This window comes from Scatophagus argus, chromosome 16 (assembly GCF_020382885.2).
Source record: "Scatophagus argus isolate fScaArg1 chromosome 16, fScaArg1.pri, whole genome shotgun sequence".
In the NCBI taxonomy this organism is placed as follows: domain Eukaryota; kingdom Metazoa; phylum Chordata; class Actinopteri; family Scatophagidae; genus Scatophagus; species Scatophagus argus.
In genome coordinates, this window is record NC_058508.1 from 4,729,534 (window position 1) to 4,751,236 (window position 21,703).

Here is a 21,703-nt window from a genome sequence, read left to right on the forward strand (position 1 = left end):
AATTGGAACTGGAACATTCTGCAGAAAATTGTATTATAAAATGTTGAGTTTTGGAATAGGGACCAGGTATTCTATTCTACTTCCATGTTCTACAATTGAGTCTTCTATAACAAAATAACAATCATTTTAAATTTAAACATTTGAAACAGAACATTCTGTTATGTTTATTTTCCACTTCTTATTGAGTCCATGACAAAAGAACGGTTAACGTGGATTGGAACATCCCACTGTGGAACATTCTATTCTTGAATTTCATATTTAAAAATGGGAATCAGATATTCTATTTGATTTATATGTTTTACAGTTGAGTCTTCCATTACGATTATTGTACATTACAACATTCCATTCCCCAGTTACCCATTTCATTGTGAACTGGAACATCCCATTACATTGTGGAATAGAAAACATGTGGTATTCTAGCTGGCAAAGGCACACTGCAGTATTGGAAAAAAAGACACATTCTAGATTACAAATCATTGTATATTCTTTATTGTTCATTTGTATTGTCACATCTAAATTACTGTGTGGAGGTGTGAGGTAACACTTACAAAAGCACCCTCCATCTATTATGAATACTGCCAAACGGGCCATAGGGACAGTAAGTAATGTAGGTCCCATGTCTTCAAGTTTATGGATCCCACTGAATTTAACACAGCACAAATAATGTATAAAGCAAGAAATTATTTATTATCTGGCAATCACAATAAATATACAAACAAAGTTCTTGACAGGGGGGTAAGGGGGTCATAATGTGATGAGAAAGTATGACCATATCATATCAAAGGCACAATCTATGGGCCAAATACTGTATAAATGTGAACTCACAGATCTTGTAACAGAGTAACTGTATTTACAAATCAATAGGTAATCATATTTCCTGATGCTATTTCCATCAGAATGTTGATAAACAGAGCAGGGAAACATCAATTCATTGAGAAACACAAAAATGCCCTTTTATTATCTGTACATCAAAACTCTCACTGTGTCATTGCTGACAACTATATAATTGTTTTTTTTTTTTACAATATGACATTTAATTCAATCAAAAAGCAAACAAGTTTTAAATAGAGGCCACAATGTGTTGTTTCTGTTTTTTGCATGCAGTCTGTGCGTGTATTTCTGTGCGCACAGTATTTGCCTTTACATAGTGGTCGTGGAGTGCCGTGCCGTGAGTGTGGGCAGGCGGTGAGAGTGTGTGTGAGAACGTGTGTATATGAGGCTGTGTACAGCGTGTCTATATCTGGCAGACATAAGATTGTACAGTAAAGGGTTGACAGCAGCACTAAGGTAGAAGAAGACAGAGGACACCAGGTTGAAGTACTGAGACAGATAGTATGAAAAATAGTGTGTGTCATCGTGTGTATGTGCGCTGTCAAAGGGTGGGTCATCCTGTGTGTTATCATTGTACAGGTTGGCTGGTGTCACAGCATATGTGTTTGTCCCCGCGCTGGGAGGTGCGTGATTGGGTGTGTTTTGTGCGTTTATGCAAATGGATGTCAAGTTTTGCGTGCTAGTGAGTGTGCGTGTATCCGCACAACACGGACTGTCAGTGCGCGTGTTGGTGTTTGTGTCACTATTTAAACCATTTTTTGAAGGCGCAGTGGTGTCAGTGCTGTTCTGCATATGGCTGATTGTGTCTCTTTTGTCTGTGGATCTCTCAAGTTGTGCAGCAACATGTGAGGTATCATGTGTTTCAGATTGTTTGGCTGTGCGTCTATCCGTTTCAGTGCTGGGATCCAGATTATGTGAGGTCTTTTCAGTGCTTATGCGTTGTCCCCTGGTGTGTGATACAATATGAGAATATAAGTGTCTGCCTGTGCTCATGTCATCAGATTGTGTGGCCATGTCGGCGTGGGTCTCCGTTTCTGTGTCTGCCAATTGTGTGTCTACATCAGTGCGTGTGTTGGCTTTGACTTTATTTTTTGCAAAGATATCACAGAATATTTCATATCTGTCTGTGATCTTTCCAGGCCTAGTAACAGTATTTGCGTTGATAGTTCTGTCTACGCTGTCATCAAAGACAGACTTGATGTCTAAGTGTGAGTTTGTGTCCATGTTTGTTTCCTGACTGTAGAAAATGGTCCGACCCACATGGAAAGGCAGCCAGCACAGGACAAATGCCAAGACAATCACTCCTGGAGAGGGTGAAGGGATAGAAGGACAAGGAGGATAGAAAAACCACAGGGGAGGACATTAAAATACTTAAAGATTATAAGTTAATATGTGTCTCTTACCTGAATAAACTGTGAAAATACTATCCCTGTAATTGTGTGGTCTCTAAATACCTGTCCTAGAATATGCTGGACTAGTTATTCCTGAATCCCTCATTAAGTTTGTGACTCAGAAAGAAGAGGGACTGGAATACACTGACTTAGATTTTTCCCTTCAAATAAAATAATAAAGTAAATAGCGGTGTTAGATAGTTAAGACTTCAATAGGAATTTAAAGGGGTTACTGTGAAACATCTTCATCACTGTCCAACCAAAACCATCAAATGTCTAATTAGGAAGTCACTGTAATATCTTGTGTGGCCAAACAGATGAAAAAATGGATGGATGCATCACCAATAAAACACTGGGAAACTATTAAACTATAACTATTAAACTCAGTATTAAATTGGGTCTAATATTTGTGTTATTTTAATACCAGACATTGCCAGCTCCAATAAGTGCAATATGCTTTATTTGTTCTCTAGTGGGTCCATCTGCTTGGTGAGAAAAGCAACATTTGGATTCAGTGGCCAAACAGAGCTGCTGGATGGAGCCCATTTGTTTTCCTAATTCAGTTACTGAGTAAATGCAACAGTCCTCTACAGCTGAAGTCAAACAAACTAGACAACAGCATTGTTAGCACTGTGTCAGCAAAAGCCCTGAATGTCTGTAGCCCCGCACAGGTAAATACCCACCAGCAACTACTGTTTGTCAGTTTGTCCAATTGGCATGTTTACAATAAATATTTAGCCTAAGCTAATCTCTATCTAAGCAATTGTTGCTATTTGTTCTTATTACAGTAAAAGTAGTGCCTAAGGGTGGATGGTGGAGAGTGTTTGTTTCTCACCCAGCATTTTGACGGTGTGCCGGTGACTCTGGTCTCTACGGCTGCTTTGTGGACGGAGCCATAGTGTCCGCCCAATCAGGCTGTAGACCAGGCCCAGGATGCAGAGGGGCACCAGGAAGTACAAGTTAGAGAGAATCATCATGGCCGACAACAGACCAGAGGAGGCAGCGTAGTGTGTGCAGCGACACTCTCTCTTGTCAATCTCTCCTCCCTGACCTCCAACCACACCTTCTGCCCTTCCTCCTCCCTCATCTTCTTTCATTTTATTTTGACGCTCTGCCACAACTTCCATCTTTCCTTCCTCTTCACCTCCTCCCTCACCTTTTTGTGTCCTCTCATCTCTTTCTCCTATTCCCAATTTTCTCTCTTCTTTCTCCCCAAAGCTTTTAAACTCCCCAACTCTTTCATTCCATTCCCTTTTCTCTTTTTCTTCCCATTTTAGTCCTTCTAGCTCTCCATCCTTCAAGGCCATGTGTCTATTTTCTCTTTCCTTTCCACTAATCATGAACCCTCCCTGTTCTCCTTCCCTGCTTGTCCACTCTCCGCCATCTCTCCATCCACTGAGTCCTAACTCCTCTCCCCCGACATCCTCCACTCCAACCATGACCAGCACCGGTGCTGCACTGATGGCCGCACCCAGCCAGAGGCACCCAATGATAGTCCTGGTTCTGCGCCGTGTTACCAGGGTCTTGGCGGTGATTGGCCAGCAGACTGCCAGGTACCTCTCCAGGGAGAGGAAGGTGATGTGGAGGATGGTGCAGAAGGTGCAACACTCTGAGAGGAACATGGTCAGCTTACAGGCAAGGTCTCCGAAGGGCCAGGGACTGGGCCTCCAGAGCTGGAAGACACAGAACATTTATTTTACCCTGATGACTGTCACATTCGGGTGTACACCAACATTTTTGAAATAATAGCATGTACAGTGACATTTTACAACAAGACAATGTATTTAGTCAAGAACCAATTAAAATCTGTGTCAATCAAAGACGAAGAATAATGATACATGTTTCAAATGAAAATGATTTCCACAAAGGTGAGAATGAACATGAGCATGTGGTCAGACCAGAACCAGCAGGGCAAAACAAGACACTTTGTAATATTATTAACAAAAAATAATGAAAATGTAATTTGGAATATCATATTCAGTGTTTGCCCCTCAATTCCCCAAAATACTAAACACAGGACCTTTCACTGTCAAGCTGAACTGCTCCTAGCAACTCCTACCACAGCTTTTATATCATCTGAAAATGATGCTGACATGTACATTAGTCACTACTGATTGGTTAGATCAAAATCACAGCTGAGGAAGAAAGAATTGCATATTTAGCAACAATTCTTAAAATGTACCATTATTACTAACTATACTATTATTATTAATAACTATTGCGCATTTACTCACATGTAAAATTTGATCTTCCCTTGCCACTGTACAGGCAAAATGATGGAAGAATGATCTACGAACACTCTGGGTATGACATGTCGTGGATTGTAATAGAAAAAAACTTAATTTAGCAGCAGGGATTCCCCTCGGGGGAGGCACTGAGGGTGTGGTTAAACCACTATTGGACCACAGTTCTCAAAAGGAAACAAATGCATCATGTCCCCTTCATTCACATTAGCTGTCTGAAATTTCTGCTGTGACTTTACAGCATCAGGTCAGATCGTACCTTATATCATAACATGCATGTATTAACACAGCTACACTTTGAGTAAGTGTCCATGTACCTTATACAGATCCAGAGGCAGCAGCAGCAGTATGAGCAGATCACTGACAGACATGCTGCTCAGGTAGAGGTAGGTAGAACTTCTCATGTGAGGTCGCAGCCAAACCACCAGAATTGTTAGCATATTTCCCAGAAGGCCGAAGAGCATCAGTGGAATGTAAATGACCGTCACACACACTAGAATAAGAACAATTGTTTTATCAGAACAGCAACTGTATTTATTTCATAACTGTTCACACTCTCAGGCTTATAATTACCACATCAGATAATCTGTGTAAATTTTGTGGAATAGACATTTTGGGAAATCCACTTATTGGCACTCTTGCTGAGAGTTAGTTACTTTCACATCTGATAAAAAAAAATAGTCAGTTAATTTATCTTAGCATAAAGACTGGAAGCAGTTGGAAACAGTTAGCCTGACTGTCAAAAGGTAAAAATAAAAAATAAATAAGCAATCTAGAGTAGCACCTCTAAAGCTCACATATGTCTCTGAAAATCAAAGGTTATGTGCAAAAATGTGACAAAAATGGTTTTAGTACCTTTAATCCTAAGCTAATCAGCTGCTGTTAGTAGCTTCATATTTACCAAACAGACAGGGAAGTGGTAGCTAGTGGTAGCTATCTGTCATCTTTCTTTTGCTGTCACCTACAAATAAGCTGTTGAACTACACCTTTAATCTCAAAGCAAGCAGGAAAGCTAATTAATGACTGTTTTGAATTGTACAAACAGCAAAGATAAAATCAGATATCAGAAAACCAAATATCTTGCCTTTTGCAGCTTCAAATTTTCCTTTACAAAATATTACACTGAAGTACTTTTTGCTGTTTTTTTTTTTTGTTGTTGTTTTTTTTTTATACCCACCTAACTCAATCAGTCCAAACACTGATTCATCCCCCTGGCACTCTTGGTTTGTGCAGCTCTCTGGGAAGCCGGATGCAAGGCTACAGTTTTCATCTTCACAGCCGCTGCCCAGGTCCCCCAACTCCAAAAGATCCATGATAACACAGGATGGGGCTGGGGGAAAAAAAGTGAAAAGTGGAGAAAGTGATCAGGGAGAGGTGTGTGTGTCCCAGGTTACAAGGCACAGAGGTGACGCACACAGATGGATTTCCTATGACACTCGATCACGACTAACACTCAAGGGGACGGTCAAGGTGGCAAAATTCTGTCTAGTTAGGAAAGAAAAAAGAAAGAAAAAAACCATATGAACACTTTTCCATACAAATATATGGAATTTACTTTAGTCTCTACATATTGTGTATGAATACACACACATGCAGTTACATTTGCAGCTCAGGTGTTAAATCAACACTGTGCCACTGTTTATGATATGTTGATGTTCCTTAAAAATAAACCTTTATTAACACTGAGAACATGGCTGACTACAAATGGGCACACACACACACACACACACACATAGTCTGTATCTGCACTGTTATTGCTATTAAACATTTCATTAATGAAACCGTCGATGCCAATGAAAATGAACCGCTTAAAGAGTCAGCTGGTCGTTTTTACATCCGGCCGCAACCAGTCTGTACCAAAAACTACACATTAGAGTGTACAGCTACAAAAAACATTCACACAAACGCATCATGTCTGTTTTTTTGATATATATAATGTTTACTCACTGATAGAGAGGAGCTTCAGTGCCTGGAGTGTCTCTCTGCTGCGGTCACACTTGCGCTTTGGCTGTGACTTACACACACACACACACACACACACACACACCTATCTCACTCCTGCTTTCTCTGTCTTCCTCTCTATTTCATCCTCGATAGGCTGCATTACACATTGGACTTAAACTGTTTTACATTTTAAGCTGATTCTCAAGCAGGTCAGGCCAAGTACCTAAAACATGACTTTATCATTACTTTTCACCTTGCTAACTAACATCCATGTCATAAAAGTATTAAGATCAGGATGTCTTCAAACTCTTAAAATGCTCTTTCTTAAATTTTTAATATACAATCTTAAAGAGCTATTTTAAAGTTTTGTGTACAGTGTGTATTCAGATTTTGGTCTGAGATTCTGGTGCTGATATCTACTGCCAGTTGGTGTCGTATATTTCACCCTTAAAGTATGAAAAGCTAAAGAACTCAATGGATGGATGTATCATTGAATGAGCAGCATTTCCTGGGGTTGATCCTCACTGAACAGTCACATGATAAGTAAGGTAGGCAGACTTGCTAAAGAAGCTCTGCAAAAAGACACAATTTACATGCAACTTCACAACTAATCCAAAATGCTCTGTAAAGTAAACAAAAATATGGTCCACTTATGGGCCAAGTAATAACCACTGTTATCACTGACTGCATTAGTATTAGCTCATTACATATTTAAACCCTACACACACACACACAGAAAATAAACATACTAAACAAAGCTGTTGGTTTTTGCTGTCATGGTCCCGCCCATGGATGCTGGCCTATATTATCCAGTCTTGTCATTGCAGAAGCATCAGTTTGTTGTCTTGGTCTGATTAAGACAAAATGGCACTGAGAGCTGCACTGAGGAACAAGCACAGCTTATCAGGTATGTCTGCATGCATGGACACTTTCTGCTTTTATGAGTGCTTTTATTTTTAAAAGAGCTTCAGGTCTTCTTTGGTTAAGACAAGGTCTTTGAGGTGAACACACACCTCATTCAGGTATTTTAGTGTAAAGAATGTCATTCCTTATGATGAATAGTATGTTATCTGAAGCAATATGTACAGTAGAGCTGTTGATTGTTTAGTTAATTGACAGGAAATTTATCTGCAATATTTTAACAATTAATATAGTCACTTAAAATTGAACATCTTTGGGCTTCAGCTTTGCTAAACTGCAATGGATTTTTTGGTTTTTACTGTTAACTTCCATTTTCTATTACTACTTTTATAGAAGCAGGTGATTAGAAACAAGTAATGGAGAGAATAATCTGCAGATGAAATTATGATGAAACTAATTGTGTGTTTCAGCCCTGATGTACAGTACCGTATAATTCAAAATATGGTATTTTTAGTCTATTGATCGACTGAACAGTATGGCAGTATGGTTTGGTTTTGTTCAGAACGTACATGGGATTTATCATGTGGTCACGTATTAGATGTATGATAAGCATCTACCAAGGACAAGACAACAGTTAAGCCACATCATGGTGTTGTACTAATCATTTAATAGCAGTGACAACATAGTAGTATTGTGTGTGTGTGTGTGTGTGTGCAGGTCTTCTTTCCCAGCAGTCCTCCTGCAGCCGTCATGGCGGAGTGTGTGTGTCTCCTGTCCTTGTCACTCAGCGGAGGAACAACTCCACCTCACCTAAAATAAAAGTAGATTTCGACCAAAAAAGGGGTAAACATTTTTCCATCATCACCATCATCCCTCTTTTTCTCTCTGTTCACTGTTCACTGATCTGTCACTCTTTAATTTTAAAGCACCCTTTCACACACGAAACCCAGAGGATTGGTGGGCTCTTTCATTCAGACACCGGAGTGGATATCAGAAGTCACATAAGTTTCATGTATTGTAAAATTCATGACATTAGTGTTAGGAGTTTTGCCCTTACAGCAGGTGGCTGAAGAGTAACAAGTTGGGTCATACAGACGGTTGGAGAAGAATGGCAGCCATGATAAATATTTGTTTTGTATTTTGAGAATGCTTGAGGGCATTTACCAACCAATATGTATATTTAAAAAGTCTCAAAACCTGCTTTACAGACATTTATCTCTCTGTTTTCAGATATACGATCACTTCCAAAAAAGTTGGGATACAGTGTAAAACAGACATAAAACACAATGTAATAATTTGCTAATCCTTTTTTGACATATACTCAGCTGAAAACAGTACAAAGACAATATATCTGATGTTTTTACTTCATCAGCTTCATTGATTTTTATAAACACCTGCTTATTCTGAATTTGATACCAGCAGCATGTTTCAAACATGTTGAGACAGGAGCAACAGAAGACGGGCGACGTTGCTGAATGCTCAGAAAACACATTCTGTTGTGTTTCCATTAGCCTTCCTGAAGAGTTATTGTGAGTGGTGTTGCTGTGGGACTTGTCTGATTTTTAAGACTTTTGAACTTTTATGTGTTGGTTACGTACATTGTTGTTGAAAATATATAGCACGCTCGTCTTGTGTGCATGATTTTTCCTAGTTTGTGTTAAAGCTGGCAACAGTTAGCTAAATCAGAGGAGGAGAGAGCTCAAGAAACACTGCATCAACAAAGGCCATTTCAAGTGTCTCAGATCCACTTCATTCACATTTAGCCACAGACAGGTGTTTCCAGTGGCCAGACCACAGACATGCTTGCACTAGACCTTGATCTTGGCTTTGCAGAGTCTGCCCCACTCCACTCCAAAGTGGTGATGATACCCTGTTATCACCCAAAAACGCCAGAAGAAACTTAAATATTTTACTTACAACAACAACAGTCACACCAGAACTCTCAAGCTGGCAACTATCAGTTAATTCACACAAACACATAGATGAATCACATTAACGAGCCAGGAGTAAGACACAAGTTTTATCGACTCAAGATGCTCCCTCACCCTCACAAGTCATTCAGTGACTGAACTTTCCTGGGGTCAGCTGAATACTGAAAAAAGATCAGTGTGTCTTCTGTGTGATAACGTGTGCTAAAGTAACTGATGATGGTTTTTTCCTGTCTCTAATGAAAGAGCAAATTACAACTAATTTGACTGTAATTCAGTGTAATTTCAGCTGTCATCATTACTTAACCTACCCAGAGACAGCCAGACCCTGAGTTTGACTTTAATAGGCAAATGTGCATTTAGTATCAGATTTGCCATGTACCATATAAATTAGATATTGTTGTTGGCCTTGAAGGCCTTGTCCACATTCCTTAACTGACTACAAAACACCATGTTGTCATTACCTAATAATTCCTACCCTTTCATATAACTTTTTTACATTTTTGGATGAATCCGTAGATAGTTTATGTTGAGGCTAAGGATCATGGTCTCTGTCTCTCTGCAGGTGTGGCTTTGATGCGCATGCAGAGTCCACCCGTCAACAGCCTCAGTTTAGATTTCCTCACAGAGTTCTGCACCGCCACAGAGAAGCTGGAGATGGATAAGAGTTGCCGAGGCCTCATCATCACCTCGGTACAGTATAACCTCATCGTTTAAAGCAGCAGTTTAAGATGGATCTTTTGGCTTTGTGTGTGTGCGTGTTTCAGAGGGGGTAGATATATATAAAATGCTTCACTTTTTGATGTTTTAGAATGTTGTTTAATCAGTTGTGCAAGCACTGTCACTGTTGGACTGTGTGACAACTTTTAAATGTTGTAACAGAAAACGACAATTTACTCTTAGTGTGTGTGTGTGTGTGTGTGTGTGTGTGTATTGCTTCAAATCCAGAGCAAAACCAAGGCGTTCTCAGCTGGGCTGGACCTCAAGGAGATGTACAGGAAGAGTCCAGAGCATTATAGAGAGTTCTACAAAGCTGTTCAGGAGATGTGGCTGAAGCTCTATAGCTCCAACATGATCACTATAGCTGCAATCAACGTACGAATAAATGACTCACCCCAGTTCCCCACTCTCCCATAGGAGGTTTTCATATTTCCACCTACAACACCAGTATTTTTATTGAAATGACTCTAAAACCTCTGTTATCGCTCCCTCCACAGGGTTCCAGTCCTGCAGGAGGCTGCCTGATGTCTATTGCCTGTGACTACAGGATAATGGCGGACAACCCTCATTACAACATCGGCCTTAATGAGGCGCAGCTCGGCATTGTAGCACCTTTTTGGTAAGGAATTATAAATATGGCAACACCTGACAGTGTGTGACAGTGGTAATGTTCATGGTGATGATCATGTTAATATTTACAATGAATAAAACAACTAATAAGTAACTGTTAATTGTAGTAAACCACTACTGCTGCTGTGTGCAGGGTTAGGGACACCATGAAGAACACAGTGGGCCATCGAAATGCAGAGATATCTCTGAAGCTGGGGCTGCTTTACAACCCTTCAGAGGCCCTGAAGATAGGACTGGTGGACCAGCTGGTACCTGAAGACGAGATCGTCACCACAGCCATACAGACAATGACCAAATGGTTGGCTATTCCAGGTACATTAATAGAATAGGAGATTTGTGTTACAAAATATACTACTTGCAACATTCTGGAGGTGGACTTGTTCACTTGGAAAAGAGAATAGTAACTCATTTTATAGCAAAAGTGCAAAATTACATTGTTAATTCTCCTCCTTGTTCAATATTTTTAGCTGGATTTACCTTACAATCCTGAAATATTTGATAGACATTAGCTTGATATCATACCTAGTTATGGTTATGTATGAGTTAACTGAAGAATGAATTTGTTTTTGCTGACCTTCTTTAGTAGAAGTTATCATCTTTCCGTGATAATGTAAAAGTGTACTCCTGGGTACACCATGACATCACTGTTGGGGGTGGTTGCACATGGTCTGGGTTGCTACAGACCTTAACTTATCAGGACCCTCACTTAATGAGACTTTGTCCCAAGGAACTAAATCACTGAATAAAACACAATGAAAAGAAACCCAACACTGCTCAAAATACAGGCAATAAAATAAGAACAAATAGGTGTATTAACTTCACTATTTGGAATGTCCATCTGTTCACTTTACAGACCACGCCAGACACAACATCAAGTCCATGATGAGGAAGCCAACCATCGACAAGCTGAAGTCTAACAGAGAGGCTGACATCCAAGAATTTCTCAGTTTTATCACCAAAGACTCCATTCAGAAGTCACTTGGGTTCTATCTTGAGATGCTTAAATGGAAAAAGGAATAAGCCAGTAGGTGGAGGCATCATGATGCAGCTGTCTGCAGGAATGTGCAAGTGGAGGCTGCAGTGGATGTTGCCAACGTTGACTGTGCCAGAATGCGCACATTGGAGTGGCTGTGGATTTTTCTAGCAGTGCCTGTAGGTGGAGGAAACTCCATGTTATTGGTAGAGGATGGAGGTGGATGAGTCCAGCCCCATCAAAGCTGTTGGGACATTTTTTGTTATCTATCTTGAACAGGTGCCAGTTTTATTCAGTCAAGATAAAAAAATCTTTACCAACAGAAATGTGGAGAATGTATCATGTTTATTTATTAAACCTATTAGCAGTGATGAGATGAAGACTGTGTCTGTATACTATGACTTCCTTGTGGCCACTGACCTTTCTTTGGTAAAAAAAAACAAAAAACTGACACAGTATGTTTACAAGTATAGTCCACCTTAATAAATATCTTAGCAGTGGCCTGGGACCTACAATGCCAACTATCGTTCATTTATCACCCATAACTGGCACTACCTTTAAGAAACATGGCATGCCTCACAGCTCTGTTTTCGGTCTTCTCCTGTTCTCTTTATATTTTTCACCTCTTACCCAAATTATACACATTTCCACATTTTGGGGAATCCCTTTGTCAAATAATTTCCAACCAGTGACATTTCCAGCCAGACTCCTAACTAAAACCAGAGAATCTGACCATATTATACTAACTTCAGCTTCACTTTATCGGCTCCCTATCACTGTCAGACTTTAAGGTGCTTCTCATGACTTAAAAAACTGTAAATGAGCTCACCATTTCCTATCTGTCTCACCTTTTTATGCCTTACATTCCTTCCCATGCCCTATACTCTGAGTACTGATCTCCTGTCAGTCCCAAGAGTTTCCTATCATGCCTCCCTTTCTCTGTTACAAACTGTTTATAAAACTATAACTACCAAACACATCTTTGTCTACGCCCTGTATAACTCTCTTAGCACCACCTGTGATTTTGGAAGTGCAATTATTTTTCACATCAGAGATTAAACATTGCATGGAGAACCAACCACCTTCACACGCCTCTCAGTGTGCGTCTCTCTCTCTGTAAGAACGGCAGCCCACTCCGGAGCACAAGGTGGCGCTAATGCTTTTAAAACGGTGGTTACCACTCCGACTCCGTGAAGAAGTTCAGTGGCGCAGTCGGTTCGACCAGTTTCAACAATGGCACTGAGGGCTGCATTGAGGAGCAAGTGTGGCCTGTCAAGTATGTTTGCGTCTATTAAGCACTTTGTTGCGATTTGATTGTAGGTGTGCGCGTCAGTTTTTTACAATTATTCTAACGTAGTTTGAGTTAAAAACTGTCATCTCGTCTCCGCCGGCTGTTAGCTGCGTTAGCTCTGAGCTCTGCAGAAACTGGATCAAAGGTCACTGCTGGGCTTTTTACCTTTAGCCACCAACTGTCACACATAAACCCTCCAAGTTTATATCAGCTTATACCTGCCATTAGCTATCACTGCCAGTCAGCTCATGGCCAGTTTGTTCTGAAAAATGAAGGCGTAAAAGAATAATTCAAACCCAGTTAATGTCAGTTATAGATTGATGGTGATTTATACACTGATTTGTTTTGTTCAAATTTATGCAGTAGCCAGGACGTAAAAATGCTTTTAAAATGAAGCTGCACTTTAACAGGAATACATGTGAGACACGAAGAGACAGAAATAACAATAAACTGACATAAACTTACCTGAGTTAAACTGACTAGATTTCTCTACTCTCCATAAATCTTCATTCAGTGTGTTACTAAATCCTGTTTATACCAGCAGCAGGATTTCTCTCCTGCTCCACTTTCCTTATTATTTCAGCCACTACTATTAGCCATCTGTTCAGAACTGTATTAGGTTGTTGTTAACATATTAATTGTTACTGCAGTCATTTGAAATAACAATTACGCTTGTTTTTGCCAGTAAGTGAAATGAAATTGTGAACTGAAACTTCTGTTCTCATTTATCATGTATGGGATTAATCATGTAGTCACATAAGAGCTGCTCTTAAAGTTTACTTTTCCAAAGTTTACTCTTTCAAGCACTCTTACGTGTAATTCTTAAAGTTTGATAAATACGTGCCAAGGACGAGACACATTATTTAAATCATGATGTTGCTTTCTTCAAATACTGTGTGTGTGTGTGTGTGTGTGTGTGTGTGTGTGTGTGTGCAGGTCTTCTTGCCCAGCAGTCCTCCTGCAGCCGTCATGGCAGAGTGTGTGTGTCTCCTGTCCTCGTCACTCAGCGGAGGAACAACTCCACCTCACCTAAGATAAAAGTAGATTTCGACCAGAACACAGGTAAACATTTTTCCATCATCCCTCTTTTTCTCTTACTGTTATTGATCTGCGTCTTTCTTTTTTCTCACATGAAACCCGTAAAATCACGACATGGCTGTTCCAAACAGCATTTTCTCCTCCTAGCAGGAGGCTAATGTGTAGCGAGTTGAATCATACGAGCACAGAATTCTGGCAGTCATAAATGTTTGTCTTTGATTTGTTGATTAATTTTTTTGGTGAATTCTTTTAGTTCATGGTCTCTGTCTCTCTGCAGGTGTGGCTTTGATGCGCATGCAGAGTCCACCCGTCAACAGCCTCAGTTTAGATTTCCTCACAGAGTTCTGCATCGCCACAGAGAAGCTGGAGATGGATAAGAGTTGCCGAGGCCTCATCATCACCTCGGTACAGTATAACCTCATTGTTTAAAGCTGCAGTTTAAGATGGGTCTTTTGGCTTTGTGTGCGTGTTACAGGGGAGGTAGTGTATTATAAAATGCTTCAAATTGCATCGTAGGACATACTTTTTAATGTTTTAGAATGTTGTTTAATCAGTCAGGATAGCACTTTTAATGTTGGATTGTATGACACAATTTTTAAATGTTGCGGAAGAAACTGATAGGTTACCCGATGTGTGTATGGATTTAATGTAGAGCCAACCCAAGGTGTTTTCAGCCGGGCTGGACATCATGGAGATGTACAGGAAGAGTCCAGAGCACTGCGCAGAGTTCTGGAAAGCTGTTCAGGAGATGTGGCTGAAGCTCTATGGCTCCAACATGATCACTATTGCTGCAATCAATGTACGTATAAATCAGAAAAATGAAAAGATCAGACATCTTCCAGATACACTACATGATATCAGGAACATGACACCTTTCACTACCTCTCCAATACCTGTGTGTGTCTGTGTGTGTAGAATATGTTAGAGACATGAAGAAGTTTAAACATCTTTTGTTTACCTCTCTCTCTCTCTCTCTCTCTCTCTCTCTTTCTCTCTCTCTCTCTCTGACAGTAAACCACAATTACTTAACCATCATTATTGATAGCCATTACCAAAGGCAAACTAAGTGCAGAAAGACAGGGCTGGCAGCAGCAACACCACATGCAACCAGCCACAGTATATCAGAGACAGAGGCAAGGTAGTGTGTCCCGGGTGTAACTCCTCGCTCCCTCCACAGGGTTCCAGTCCTGCAGGAGGCTGCCTGATGTCTATTGCCTGTGACTACAGGATAATGGCGGACAACCCTCGCTACAGCATCGGCCTTAATGAGACGCAGCTCGGCATTGTAGCACCTTTTTGGTAAGGAATTGTTAATATGAATATGACAAGGGGGTTGGCTGATTGTTTGTATTTTAATATCTTCCGATTGAAGATGAACCAGATCGCAATTAATATGTGCAGCTGTGCACACTCTGCTCTGCCCCTGGCAAAATGGTCCAAAAAACAACTGCCAATCTCCCATTCGATCATCGATATACAATCTGATTGTCAGTCAGCACAACCCTGTATGACAACGCCCATGACAGCTGTGGTCAGTCGCTTTCACCTGATTGACTGTGGTAAACAGGTAGTGCTGCTGTGTGCAGGTTTAAGGACACCATGATGAACACAGTGGGCCATCGAACCACAGAGATGGCTCTGGAGTTAGGGCTGCTTTACAACCCTTCAGAGGCCCTGAAGATAGGACTGGTGGACCAGCTGGTACCTGAAGACGAGGTCCTCACCACAGCCACACAGACAATGACCAAATGGTTGGCTATTCCAGGTACGTAAATCGCAAAGTAGCACTTTTTTTCATTTGTACCTAGTGTGTTGGGGGGGAGCAATTTGATAATTTTAGACCTTGTTCAACAAAATCATAGCATAACTAATGTCAATGTCAGCCATCTGACTGAAATTAAACGGATACAGCAAACCTTTTTGTGACTTCCCATATAGATACTGCACCAATTAAAATATTAGTTATTTCTAGTTATTACACTTTTGACCAAATAAGTGCTGATTTCTTAACAAAAGTTTTAAATAGGTCAGAATCTGATACTTTGGTTGGAGGTCCAGTAACTCCACTGGTAGAATCTGTGAGCTAACTGTCCATCTGTTCACTTTGCAGACCACGCCAGACAGATCAGCAAGTCCATGATCAGGAAGCCAACCATCGACAAGCTAAAGTGTAACAGAGAGGCTGACGTCCAATACTTTGTCAACTTCATCACCAAAGACTCCATTCAGAAGTCGCTCGGCATGTATCTGGAGATGCTTAAAAAGAGAAAGGGCTAAGGGAGAGTGGGAAACAAAAAAATCACACTCACATATAAGAGCCATAACAAGAAATGACAGTGAGCTTGGCGTGCAGTAGCCCACAGTGGGCAAAGCTTTTGTCATGTCTAACAGATTTATCTACATTCACTTTTTCTAACTGCCTTTTAGACAGAAATTTCCATATAAATGGGTCTGTTAATGTGTTCAGCGTGTTGATTGGTGTGATTAAAGAATGAAGGTCAAAATCACATTGTTCTCAGTCATTGTCACTTTCATTTTTTCATTACTTTATCTCAAGAGGTTAAAAAAAAAAAAAAAAAAGGTCTCAGGTCTCATTCAAAAATAAAAGGTTGCTATTCGGTACCCAGTCACTCAACAAACTGCCAGTACTTTCAGTCTGAGAATCATCATCCCAGATACTCCAGAGAAATTGCTTTTCTTAAGTAGAAATGGATTCCCAGTTAAATCAGCAACCTCTTTTCTGGAGCTGAGAGACTTGTTTTCCACATGCCTGTTCCAATAAGCAAGTTTGCAATGAAATAATTTGGAAGATTTGTTTATTGTGGTATTGTAATTCATTGTTGGAGAGAGTTCCTCCGCTGAATAATCATTATTCAGATTCAGCCTGGCGGCCTGCAGCTGTTGGAGTCGTGATTCAGACAGCAGGAGTCTAGCCAATCAGCTTCACCTCCACAGGGAAGTGGTCACTGACAGCCAAGGCCTGAGAGGGATACAGAAAACACTGTAGAGAGTTTCCCCATGGCGATTTGTTGTCAGTCCAGCTCTGGCTACAGACAATTGTTTGAGTGTATGCAGTTAGACAGAACACAGGTGATTACCTTCTCAGCAGTATCATAAAGACCTACATACAGTACACTGGTGGTTTTGCTTGTTTTAGCCCATCATCCAAAAAATAGCATCATAATTAGCATCGGTGCTGAAATAGTCCAGCACATAACAATCCTTAAAATGAATGAAACTAGTTACAACATGTTAATCAGTGAGCTTTAAAGTTGCTTGTACCTTTGGACAGAGCCAGTTTAACTTGTTGCTGGGATCTCTCCGGCTTGAGATACTATTTTGCCAGGATGGCAAAGGCATGAAAGGTCAGATATTCTTACCTTAACCCTAACAATCAACCGAACCAGCTAACAAAGGTAACAAACAAAGGTGTTGCACCAGTCAGCCACAGTGCACAGACCATACCCTGACTAGACTCCTACATCACTGCTGCAAGGTGGAAACATTAACCACTGGAGGTCAGAAGTGAATTGTATCATGGAAGAGAAAACAAAAAAAAGCAAAACTTGTTTTTACCAGACTCTGGCTGAGATTTAATTCCGTCATGTAGTTGTAGACCCGAGCGCTGCCCTGCACCACTCCTTTCATCATGTCAGTGGTTACCACGATCCTGCAAATTCAGGAACAAGGGTGGAATCCCAGAGCCCTCATATGCATGTGTTTGCATGTGTGTGTGTGTGTGTGTGTGTGTGTGTCTGTCCACCTGTCATAAGGGCAGTTGGTGTGTGACACTGTAGTGTCGGCTTGATCAGTGATCAGCCAGTGGAAACTCTTGTCGGTGAAGAGGCGGATCTGCTGCCATTCAGAGCCCGTCACATAACTGCAGCCTGCGTTGAAGTCGCCCAGCAGTATGATGTCCTGCAGGGAGATTGTATCGTATCATCCCCATCTCATATTTAATAACATCAGTTATCCTTTGCGCTCTACCTTTTCTTATTATGTAATCCATAAGTGATTTTGCGTGTGGGTGCGTTTGTAGAGTCACACTCACGTTGGTGTTCCAGCGTGCGCGGACGTCAGCCACCACGTCATAGAGGGAGTTCACTTCCTTCACAGCGGATTCTGGAGAGGTGTGCTGGGGGATCAGAACAAAGTCCCTCACAGCTGGAAAACAAGGGAGGAAAGGAATGAAAAGTGACATTCTTGCCTTTTAAATTCAAGTTAACAAGTTTTTTTAAAGGGTGCACTGGTGACCAACAGACCTCATGACCTCATAGTCTCATCCTACACAAGTCTCAGAGCTCAGCTGATCACCTAATGAAAGAGAAAATCTACAGCTCTGGTGTCTGAAGGTGAAAAAGCAGCCTACCGGTATATCTGGAGGAGAACATGACAGTAAAGGGCTCTCTGTTGAAAGTGTCTGTCCCACAGGGCTCGCAGCCATCATCATAGGTGTAGCTTTTAGCCACGGACACCATCTGCACCCTGACGAGGAAAGATACAACTTACACACACGTTGTTCAGCTTCTTCCCTGACTGAGTTATTGCCTGTAAAACCTTGCTTTTGAAGAGGCTTTCTAACAGCGGGTAAGATCCATCAACTCTGATGCCTATTAGTCAGCAATTCACAGCATCACAGGACCATTTCCAAAACTCAGTTGTCACATATTTCACTCATTGAGTTACAGTCCTGTCAGTTCTGTGCCTTCTATTGGCCACTAATGTGTAATTCTACATATGTGAATGGATGAAACATAAAACTTCTACTGCACCATTTATTTAAGAGGAATGTCTGCAATTCACTAATGACTGTTGTTACTTTTCAGATTGAGATACATACAAAACATACATAGCATCCATAATAAAATATGATACATTAAACTGCCTAACTGGAAATTAGCTCCACCGGGACCAGCTACAACATTAAATGCTTTCAGCAATAAGCACAAGCCATAACAATGTGATGTACATTTTGCTAATAGCACTTTTTTTCTTAATTAAATAAGGTTTTGAAAGTGGGACTTTTTACTTGCAGTGGAGTATTTTAACAATGCTGTTTGGCTACATGGCCTCTGTCTGACCACCGTCCTCACAATCAGGACACAAAGTTACTGTGGAGCTGAAGGAAATAATGCTTTAGAGCGGAAACTTTTCTGTTTCTGTGAACTGATGTGGGGTCTCTACAGCGGATTTCTACAAAAAGCTGTTTTAATGGCTTTGTCTTTTGCCTCACAGTGTACCTGTACAGGAACAGATATCTCTCCTTGTAAGTGCTGCGACCCAGAGGCTCGCTGACGATGTAACCGTATGTGAACTGAGAACCTCTGTGAAAACACACACACACACACAGAGAGAGAGAGAGAGAGAGAGATATGAAGAGCATAATTTTGTTTATCATACATCATAATGTGATTTTAAGCTGAGCACCTCACTACACAGTACAAATCATGTTTTGGACACCATATTCTGTGTAATAACATGATGCTATGTGAACGTGTGTAGTTTGTCTAACTTGTTGACATGCTCCATGAGTTTTTTGGTTGCTGACAGATCGCTGTCCCTGACCTCCTGGATAAGAATGATGTCATAGCGGTGGACAATCTGAAAAACAGGAAATGATATATATATATCTGATTTAAGTTCTCTTTCACCTCAATGTCTAATTTCTAGTGTAGCTCATTGAAGTATGGCTCTCCTAGAATAAAATAAATAAAGAGATAACCCAGTAAAATCTATTTTTCCTGCGTAATTATGTTTGCACATCTGTGCTTCTTATTGTTCCAGGTAGTAAGTGTACTTAGTATTTCTCGGCCAAAATAACCCAGCAGATGTCATAGTGATGTAATCAGGTTTTCACTGAGCTCGGTTTCGCACAATACAAATTTATAGCAGAAACCTTGCGATACGTACTGGGGACATACAAAGACTTTGTTTTTTGTTTTTTTCAGAGTTTAAAGAAATTATGAAAGCAGGAATTGTGGAATGCATACACATACAGTCTTATGCACAATATATTAGTCTGTGCTGTATTTCATATTTGGGTACTGGTGCTGAGATACAAGCTCAGGAGAAAACAGGAATAGCAGATTCAGACCTTGCTGATGATGTTCATCAGAGTTGTGTTGGAGGCTTTCGTGTCTCCAAATGACTTGATGTTGAAGGCTCCCAGCAGCAGAGAGTTGGAAAGATGCAGCAGGGCCAAAAAGAGACCCGAAGTACACACCAAACGCATCCTGTGTCAAAGATTTCAGACATTCAAAAAAACAGACTTTTTCAGATTCCCCCAGTCTTTTTTTTTTTTTTAGTGACATATTGTCTTAGTGTGGGACTGAGAGACGGACGGGACACCTGCACTCCTGGACACATGACAACGCGATCCCTGTTCCTGGCACTTTATCTAACTGCAAGTCTGCAACTTGAAATGTGATGTGCTACTTTATGCAGAAGCAGCAGTCATGCTGGCTACTGCGTAAAACATTACTCCTGGAGGAGAGTATATTATCCTGTTACCCTGGTTATGCTGGAACGAAGTGACTCTTGGGCAAAGGTTGTAAAATATTCAAATGGAAAGCTGCAGCTCTAGAGTGGTGACCACACTGTTTGTCAGTAAAACCACATGCTATTGTAACACAGGATACAATCTTTGCCTTTAAAGAAACATGTTGCAGTGTTACACAGCCACCAATAATTGCAATTCCAAGCAACCAACAGGTTCATAGCTTTGTTATACTAAATAATTCATCCATATTACCAAGACAAAAAGTTTCTAAATGTGCTTATCCCTCACAGTGTAGGCTTTGTTCTGCTGATCTACCTGCTCGCGTGAGTCTGTGCGGGGGAAGACGAGGAGGAGGAGGCCTGTTGTAAGCAGAGCACAGAGGCTTGCTTGTGTGAATCCCAGGAAGCTTCTGAGCAAAACCATGGATAGTGTCACACGGGAGGTTTTTATTTACCTGCATGTGCATGTGACTGGGAAGGGGCGGAGAGGCAGGGTGTGCTGTGGATGGGGTGCAGGGTACAGGTGATGGTGGTCTGACTCTGACAACAGTTTCATGTATATATATATATGCAAGTGACGATTTGGCCGTCTCAGTAGGAATTAGTAGAAACGCAGAGGGGTGTGTCGTTTTGCCACAGATTTCATTTATTTTCCAGGCTTATCATCTGATGGCATTCTGTGTTAGTAACATCCAATTTATGTAACAAAAGGAAACATTAATAAGGCCTCACAGTTAAGCCCAGCTGCCCATATAAATCATGGATGACCTTCCAGCAACACCAGAAATAGGTGCGCAAATACTTTATTAAGTATTATGTCCTGTCAAACAGTTGAGGAGTCACATACATTCTTTCACTCCCAAACAAGCTTTATTGAGCTTTAATGGACAACATAGTGTGTGTTCTTAAATTCAGTGACAGACTTATCAATATTCTGCTTTGCTGAAAGACATGCATCAGGGATTTTTGGAGGTAATTACAATGTGAATATTTGGTAATACGGCATGTACCATGTTTTGTTCTGAGTCAATAATACCCAGCGCAGTCTATGTCCACAATAACTATCATTAAGCGGGAAACAAAATATGTAAATTTCAATCTTTCATCAGATGATGGCTTATGAACATCAGATCTGTGAACAGATCAGGGGTACATCCATGGCAGAGAGTCACCTGTCATTAGCATAATTCTCTCTAACACCAACATAGCTAAAATTCTCATACCCAGAATGCAAATAATCTTTTGTCGTAGCTATTGTAAATGGACATATAAACTCAGCATGTTAGTCCCCTCGATTACTTAATATGTACTGGGTTTGTTAAAGAGTACTTAGAGTGTAATTCATTTGTTGATAC

General features: G+C 40.7%; 4 protein-coding genes across 4 annotated transcripts; 2 read left to right on the top strand and 2 right to left on the bottom strand.

Annotated features, from left to right (window-relative positions):
* Positions 1 to 701: 701 nt before the first annotated feature.
* On the bottom strand, positions 702 to 5,778 carry LOC124073531 (growth hormone secretagogue receptor type 1-like). The gene is made up of 5 exons (XM_046415815.1): positions 5,643 to 5,778; positions 4,783 to 4,958; positions 3,058 to 3,895; positions 2,030 to 2,135; positions 702 to 1,336 (listed from the first exon to the last, which is right to left on the bottom strand). Exons 1-5 carry the CDS (start codon positions 5,776 to 5,778, stop codon positions 1,141 to 1,143), a joined length of 1,452 nt encoding a protein of 483 aa, XP_046271771.1. The 3' UTR covers positions 702 to 1,140.
* A 2,027-nt stretch (positions 5,779 to 7,805) lies between these two features.
* Positions 7,806 to 11,958, top strand: LOC124073532 (enoyl-CoA delta isomerase 1, mitochondrial-like). The gene is made up of 7 exons (XM_046415817.1): positions 7,806 to 7,811; positions 7,960 to 8,113; positions 9,764 to 9,891; positions 10,147 to 10,293; positions 10,416 to 10,537; positions 10,682 to 10,860; positions 11,402 to 11,958. The coding sequence occupies exons 1-7, from the start codon at positions 7,806 to 7,808 to the stop codon at positions 11,566 to 11,568; spliced, it is 903 nt and encodes a 300-aa protein (XP_046271773.1). The 3' UTR covers positions 11,569 to 11,958.
* A 692-nt stretch (positions 11,959 to 12,650) lies between these two features.
* On the top strand, positions 12,651 to 16,357 carry LOC124073176 (enoyl-CoA delta isomerase 1, mitochondrial-like). The gene is made up of 7 exons (XM_046415210.1): positions 12,651 to 12,797; positions 13,749 to 13,874; positions 14,128 to 14,255; positions 14,503 to 14,649; positions 15,028 to 15,149; positions 15,437 to 15,615; positions 15,961 to 16,357. The coding sequence occupies exons 1-7, from the start codon at positions 12,755 to 12,757 to the stop codon at positions 16,125 to 16,127; spliced, it is 912 nt and encodes a 303-aa protein (XP_046271166.1). The 5' UTR covers positions 12,651 to 12,754; the 3' UTR covers positions 16,128 to 16,357.
* Positions 16,358 to 16,649: 292 nt separating this feature from the next.
* On the bottom strand, positions 16,650 to 20,798 carry dnase1 (deoxyribonuclease I). Its single transcript, XM_046415211.1, has 9 exons — positions 20,665 to 20,798; positions 19,945 to 20,083; positions 19,363 to 19,451; positions 19,091 to 19,174; positions 18,220 to 18,335; positions 17,902 to 18,014; positions 17,614 to 17,768; positions 17,427 to 17,520; positions 16,650 to 16,830 (listed from the first exon to the last, which is right to left on the bottom strand). The coding sequence occupies exons 2-9, from the start codon at positions 20,080 to 20,082 to the stop codon at positions 16,780 to 16,782; spliced, it is 840 nt and encodes a 279-aa protein (XP_046271167.1). The 5' UTR covers position 20,083; positions 20,665 to 20,798; the 3' UTR covers positions 16,650 to 16,779.
* Positions 20,799 to 21,703: the final 905 nt, after the last annotated feature.